Below are 7,500 nucleotides of genomic sequence, written 5' to 3'. Positions count from 1 at the left end.
TAAGGGAATAGAATAGGGTATAATGGAATAGAATAGGGTATAATGGAATAGAATAGGGTATAATGGCATAGAATAGAATATGGTATAATGGAATAGAATAGGGTATAATGGAATAGAATAGAGTATAATGGAATAGAATAGAATAGGGTATAATGGAATAGAATAGGGTATAATGGAATAGAATAGGGTATAATGGAATATAATAGGGTAGGGTATAATGGAATAGAATAGGGCATAATGGAATATAATAGGGTATAATAGAATAGAATAGGGTATAATGGAATAGAATAGGGTATAATGGAATAGAATAGAGTATAATGGAATAGAATAGAATAGGGTATAATGGAATAGAATAGGGTATAATGGAATAGAATAGGGTATAATGGAATATAATAGGGTAGGGTATAATGGAATAGAATAGGGCATAATGGAATAGAATAGGGTATAATGGAATAGAATAGGGTATAATGGAATAGAATAGGGTATAATGGAATAGAATAGGGTAGGGTATAATGGAATAGAATAGGGTATAATGGAATAGAATAGGGTATAATGGAATAGAATAGGGTATAATGGAATAGAATAGAATAGGGTATAATGGAATAGAATAGGGTATAATGGAATATAATAGGGTATAATGAAATAGAATAGGGTATAATGGAATAGAATAGGGTATAATGGAGTAGAATAGAATAGGGTGTAATGGAATAGAATAGGGTATAAAGGAATAGAATAGGGTATAATGGAATAGAATAGGGTATAATGGAATAGAATAGGGTATAATGGAATAGAATAGAATAGGGTATAATGGAATAGAATAGGGTATAATGGAATAGAATAGAATAGAATAGGGTGTAATGGAATAGAATAGGGTATAATGGAATAGAATAGGGTATAATGGAATAGAATAGAATAGAATAGGGTGTAATGGAATAGAATAGGGTATAATGGAATAGAATAGAATAGGGTATAATGGAATAGAATGGGGTATAATGGAATAGAATAGAATAGCGTATAATGGAATAGAATAGGGTGAAATGGAATAGAATAGGGTATAATGGAATAGAATAGGGTATAATGGAATAGAATAGGGTATAATGGAATAGAATAGGGTATAATGGAATAGAATAGGGTATAATGGAATAGAATAGGGTATAATGGAATAGAATGGGGTATAATGGAATAGAATAGAATAGCGTATAATGGAATAGAATAGGGTATAATGGAATAGAATAGGGTATAATGGAATAGAATAGGGTATAATGGAATAGAATAGGGTATAATGGAATAGAATAGGGTATAATGGAATAGAATAGGGTATAATGGAATAGAATAGGGTATAATGGAATATAATAGGGTGTAATGGAATAGAATAGGGTATAATGGAATAGAATAGGGTATAATGGAATAGAATAGGGTATAATGGAATAGAATAGGGTATAATGGAATAGAATAGGGTATAATGGAATAGAATAGGGTATAATGGAATAGAATAGGGTATAATGGAATAGAATAGGGTATAATGGAATAGAATAGGGTATAATGGAATAGAATAGGGTATAATGGAATAGAATAGGGTATAATGGAATAGAATAGGGTATAATGGAATAGAATAGGGTATAATGGAATAGAATAGGGTATAATGGAATAGAATAGGGTATAATGGAATAGAATAGGGTATAATGGAATAGAATAGGGTATAATGGAATAGAATAGGGTATAATGGAATAGAATAGGGTATAATGGAATAGAATAGGGTATAATGGAATAGAATAGGGTATAATGGAATAGAATAGGGTATAATGGAATGGAATAGGGTATAATGGAATAGAATAGAATAGGGTATAATGGAATAGAATAGGGTATAAGGGAATAGAATAGGGTATAATGGAATAGAATAGGGTATAATGGAATAGAATAGGGTATAATGGAATAGAATAGGGTATAATGGAATAGAATAGGGTATAATGGAATAGAATAGGGTATAATGGAATAGAATAGGGTATAATGGAATAGAATAGGGTATAATGGAATAGAATAGGGTATAATGGAATAGAATAGGGTATAATGGAATAGAATAGGGTATAATGGAATAGAATAGGGTATAATGGAATGGAATAGGGTATAAGGGAATAGAATAGGGTATAATGGAATAGAATAGGGTATAATGGAATAGAATAGGGTATAATGGAATAGAATAGGGTATAATGGAATAGAATAGGGTATAATGGAATAGAATAGGGTATAATGGAATAGAATAGGGTATAATGGAATAGAATAGGGTATAATGGAATAGAATAGGGTATAATGGAATAGAATAGGGTATAATGGAATATGTGTTTGACCTCGCCTGTCTCTGAGTGTTTGGTCTTCACAAACTGTTTACATATGGTCTTTCTACACTTCCCCAAAAGGTTTTGCTCTGTTCTGGTTCCATTTTTATACTCCGTTCAATGCAAGTCTTTGATTTCGTTTTTTACTCTCGTCAGAGAAAAGGGGGAATGTTTGACAGTTTTGAATATAATAATAATATGAATATATGATAATAATAATATGAATATAGAATGTGAATATAGAATGTGAATATATGATAATAATATGACTATGATTATAGAATATGAATATATAATATAAATATATAATAATAATAATAATAATAATAATAATAATATGACAATAATAATAATAATATGAATATGAAAATATAGTATAAATATATAATAATAATATTAATATAGAATATGAATATGGATATAGAATATGAATATATGAATATGAATATAGAATATAATATAGAATATGAATATATGAATATAATATATCCGGAAGCAGACTTTGAGGACGGAGGATTTGAAGACTCATCATTGTCTAGGCTAATTGTCAAAGTCAAAAATCTGATCCAAATCATTTATTATGGAAAAACGTTTAATTTAGGTGGTAATGAATTATTTGAAAATCTGTGTGAGGGGAACAGGACCCCCCACCCCCCCCCACCCCCCCAACTTAATAGTGATATTATCATAGACATTGAGAATGTGTACCACAAAACTAGTCTTGATTAATAGGGACAAATGACTATAATAGAGACACATAACTATTACTAAACAGAACTTTCCTTAAACAATATATCATCTTTAAACATAACTTTCCTTAAACAATATATCATCTTTAAACATAACTTTCCTTAAACAAGATATAATCTTTAAACAGAACTTTCCTTAAACAATATATCATCTTTAAACATAACTTTCCTTTAAACATGATAAAATCTCTTCTATGCTCCTACATGACATTTAAAAAGGACAACTGTAGCTTCCCTCTACAGAACAAGTACAGAACAAATATCACACAACATAACCCCATATAAACAAGAACAGAGGTCACATCAGAAGAACATCGTATAACCAACACAAGTCTTTGATGGACTGGTTCCAGTGAAGGATAACGCAGTTAAAGGACTCAAAGCTGTCAAGCTCTTTTAAGAACTGAAACGAGAGCTGGTTCCACAAACAGGATCCATTTTTTGTGTTTTTACTGGTCCCCAATGGCACCCTATCCTCTATATAGTGCACTACTTTTGACCAGAGCCTTGTGGGCCCAATACTAGTGCACTATGTAGGGAACAGGGTACCAGTTGAGACGCAAAATATTCTGTTCAGAACAACAAAGTAGATGTTAGAGAGAGAGAGAGAGAGAGCCACTGTTAGACTAAAGCCCTGAGGGTATAAGACCATCTCTGTAGAAAGGCTTTGGTATAAAAGAGGTCTCTCTGTACCCAAAAAAAGACAAATTAGATTGAAGGAGATGCTGTGCCATCATGTCTCTGCATGGTATTAGAGGGCGTAACAATAACAATATGCAATGATATCAAAGCTCACTCTTTCCCTCTCTCTCCCTCCCTCCCTCCCTCCATGTTACAGTCCAGTCACTGGGTCCATATCCCCAGTTAGCACCTCCCAGATTCTGGCCCGGAAGAAGAGAAGAGGGGTGAATTCAAGTCCCTCTGATACTGCTCTCCTCTCCTCCTTTCTCTTCCTTTCTCCTCTCCTCTCCTCCTCTCCTCATTTCTCTTCCTTTCTCCTCTCCTCTCATCCTCTCCTCCTCTCCTCCTCTTTTCCTTTCTCCTCTCCTCTCCTCTCCTCCTCTCCTCCTCTCCTCTCCTCCTCTCTCTTCCTTTCTCCTCTCCTCTCCTCTCCTCCTCTTCCTCCTTTCTCTTCCTTTCTCTTCCTTTCTCCTCTCCTCCTCTCCTCTCCTCCTCTCCTGCTCTTCCTCCTCTCCTCTCCTCCCCTCTCTCCTCTCCTCCTCTCTTCCTTTCTCCTCTCCTCTCCTCCTCTCCTCTCCTCCTCTCTCTTCCTTTCTCCTCTCCCTTCCTTTCTCCTCTCCTCTCATCCTCTCCTCCTCTCCTCCTCTCTTCCTTTCTCCTCTCCTCTCCTCCTCTCCTCTCCTCCTCTCTCTTCCTTTCTCCTCTCCCTTCCTTTCTCCTCTCCTCTCCTCCTCTTCTCCTCTTCCTCCTTTCTCTTCCTTTCTCTTCCTTTCTCCTCTCCTCCTCTCCTCCTTTCTCCTCTCCTCTCCTCCTCTCCTCCTTTCTCCTCTCCTCTCCTCCCCTCTCTCCTCTCCTCTCCTCTCCTCTCCTCCTCTCCTCCTCTTTCTCCTTTCTCCTCCTTTCTCCTCTCCTCCTCTTTCTCCTTTCTCCTCTCCTCTCCTCTCCTCTCCTCTCCTCTCCTCTCCTCTCCTCTCCTCTCCTCTCCTCTCCTCTCCTCTCCTCTCCTCTCCTCTCCTCTCCTCTCCTCTCCTCTCTCCTCTCTCCTCTCTCCTCTCCTCTCCTCTCCTCCTCTCCTCCTCCTCTTTTCTCCTCCTTTCTCCTCTCCTCCTCTTCCTCCTCTCCTCTCCTCTCCTCTCCTCGCCTCTCCTCTCCTCCTTTCTCAGACTACAGTATATCAGTAAAGTTATGACTCTCTAAAGCTGTGTGCTGGTCTCCCCGTTTAGATCATAGAGAAGAGACGCAGAGACAGGATCAACCACAGTCTATCAGAGCTTAGAAGACTGGTGCCAAGCGCTTTCGAGAAGCAGGTAACAATCACAAACACAACCATACCTATAGTGATTTGATCCATGTCTAACATCTTTTACCTGAGCTGTTCTTAAGGTGGTTTTCCCCGTTGCTCTTCTCTCCAGGGCTCATCTAAACTGGAGAAGGCAGAGATTCTGCAGATGACGGTGGACCACCTTAAGCTGCTGCATGCCATCGGGGGCAAAGGTGAGACCGTTCGTCTTTCTGTCCTGCGACAGAGTTGTTTATCCAACATCAATCTGATATTTTCACTGACTGATTTTCTCCCTTTTTTACAAATTCTCTGTCTTTCCTTCTGTTTCCTCTATCTCCCCCCCTCTCCCTCTCCCTCTCCCTCCCTCCCTCTCTTTTTCTCAGGGTACTTTGATGCGCAGGTCTTGGCTGTGGACTATAGGACCCTGGGATTCAGACAGTGTGTAGGAGAGGTGGTCCGTTACCTGAGCTCTTTAGAAGGAGGGGTGGACTCCCCGGACCCTGTCGGAGCCCGCCTGGTCTCTCACCTCTCCCACTGCGCCAGCCAACTGGACCCTATTCTCCTTCAGTCGCCCCAGACCTCCTCCGCCCTCCCCTTTCCTCCCTGGCCGTGGATTTCCTCCTATCACCAGATGTCACCTGTCTCGTCTCCCCACTCTCCATCTTTCTCCGCTGGGCGGAGGGAGCTGGCACGCCTGGGGGGTGGGGGATATCCATCCCACTCAGCCGACACCCTGCGTCTCGCCCCCCTGGGGTGCCAACAGGGGTCCATGCTCGCCCCTGCCCATGTGCCCTCTCTCCCCCCTCCTTCCTCCCCTACCCTCACCCCCTCCCCCACTGACAGACTCACTCAGCAATCCCCCGGAGCCTCACCCCTCCTCACCACCCACTCCTCTTCTTCTTCTTCTTCCTCCTCCTCCTCTTCTTCTGCTCCTCCACGAGTCTCCTTCAGACCTTTTGCCCCTATGGGGTCTCCCGCGGGTCAGCGCAGGGGTATGGGTGGCTCTGCCAAGGCTCCAAAGACCTGGGGGACTGAGATAGGAGCCTTCTGATCCAGAACCTGTCAACATGATGTACCATGTAGAGGTTGCCCAACTAAACATACCCTTAACACCAGATCTAGAATCAGATTGCCTTACCCCTAAACCTACCTTTTAACCACAGATCTAGGATCAGATTGCCTTACCCCTAAACCTACCTTTTAACCATCAGATCTAGGATCAGATTGCCTTACCCCTAAATATACCCTTAACACCAGATCTAGAATCAGATTGCCTTACCCCTAAACCTACCTTTTAACCATCAGATCTAGGATCAGATTGCCTTACCCCTAAACCTACCTTTTAACCATCAGATCTAGAATCAGATTGCCTTACCCCTAAACCTACCTTTTAACCATCAGATCTAGGATCAGATTGCCTTACCCCTAAATATACCCTTAACACCAGATCTAGAATCAGATTGCCTTACCCCTAAACCTACCTTTTAACCATCAGATCTAGGATCAGATTGCCTTACCCCTAAATATACCCTTAACACCAGATCTAGAATCAGATTGCCTTACCCCTAAACCTACCTTTTAACCACAGATCTAGGATCAGATTGCCTTACCCCTAAACATACCCTTAACACCAGATCTAGAATCAGATTGCCTTACCCCTAAACCTACCTTTTAACCATCAGATCTAGGATCAGATTGCCTTACCCCTAAATATACCCTTAACACCAGATCTAGAATCAGATTGCCTTACCCCTAAACCTACCTTTTAACCATCAGATCTAGGATCAGATTGCCTTACCCCTAAATATACCCTTAACACCAGATCTAGAATCAGATTGCCTTACCCCTAAACCTACCTTTTAACCACAGATCTAGGATCAGATTGCCTTACCCCTAAACATACCCTTAACACCAGATCTAGAATCAGATTGCCTTACCCCTAAACCTACCTTTTAACCATCAGATCTAGAATCAGATTGCCTTACCCCTAAACCTACCTTTTAACCATCAGATCTAGAATCAGATTACCTTACCCCTAAACATACCCTTAACTATGAAATGGATGAAATCATATCTGACCCTAGAACAGTGGTTTAGGGACAACTACTACCTCCTCTGTCTCTCTCCCTCTGTGATGCCATTTCTAAATGACAGGGACTCTAAAGCCATACGACATGACAAACGGACGGACAGTGAGACAGACTGGGGTCAAACAGCAGGGGACTGACAGATGGACAGATGGACAGATGAAGAAAGCCAAGACGGAAGACCGAGTCATAACAGAGAACAGAATAACTAAATGACTTCCAGAGCTCGACTCAGGCTGACTGACGGTCCTACTTGTACAGAAAGCTCTGAATCTCAGTTTGTATGGGAATTTTCATAGTAATACCATGTTGTTCTCCACTAGAAGTAACCCAATAGATTGTCTATGAACGAACGAATGCAAGAGACT

General features: G+C 40.2%; 1 protein-coding gene across 1 annotated transcript in view; it reads left to right on the top strand.

Moving 5' to 3' along the window:
- heyl (hes related family bHLH transcription factor with YRPW motif like) overlaps window positions 1-7,500 on the top strand; it is a 9,100-nt gene that overhangs the window by 1,512 nt on the left and 88 nt on the right. The window contains exons 2-5 of the mRNA XM_014178803.2: window positions 3,921-3,987; window positions 4,987-5,070; window positions 5,176-5,257; window positions 5,429-7,500. The exon at window positions 5,429-7,500 is cut by the window's right edge and continues 88 nt beyond it. Coding sequence (XP_014034278.2) covers window positions 3,921-3,987; window positions 4,987-5,070; window positions 5,176-5,257; window positions 5,429-6,096 — 901 coding nt within the window. The 3' untranslated portion in view covers window positions 6,097-7,500. The remainder of the gene's footprint in view (window positions 1-3,920; window positions 3,988-4,986; window positions 5,071-5,175; window positions 5,258-5,428) is intronic.

This window comes from Salmo salar, chromosome ssa27 (assembly GCF_905237065.1).
Source record: "Salmo salar chromosome ssa27, Ssal_v3.1, whole genome shotgun sequence".
NCBI classification, from domain to species: Eukaryota; Metazoa; Chordata; class Actinopteri; order Salmoniformes; family Salmonidae; genus Salmo; species Salmo salar.
This window is presented reverse-complemented; position numbering and strand designations above follow the sequence as displayed.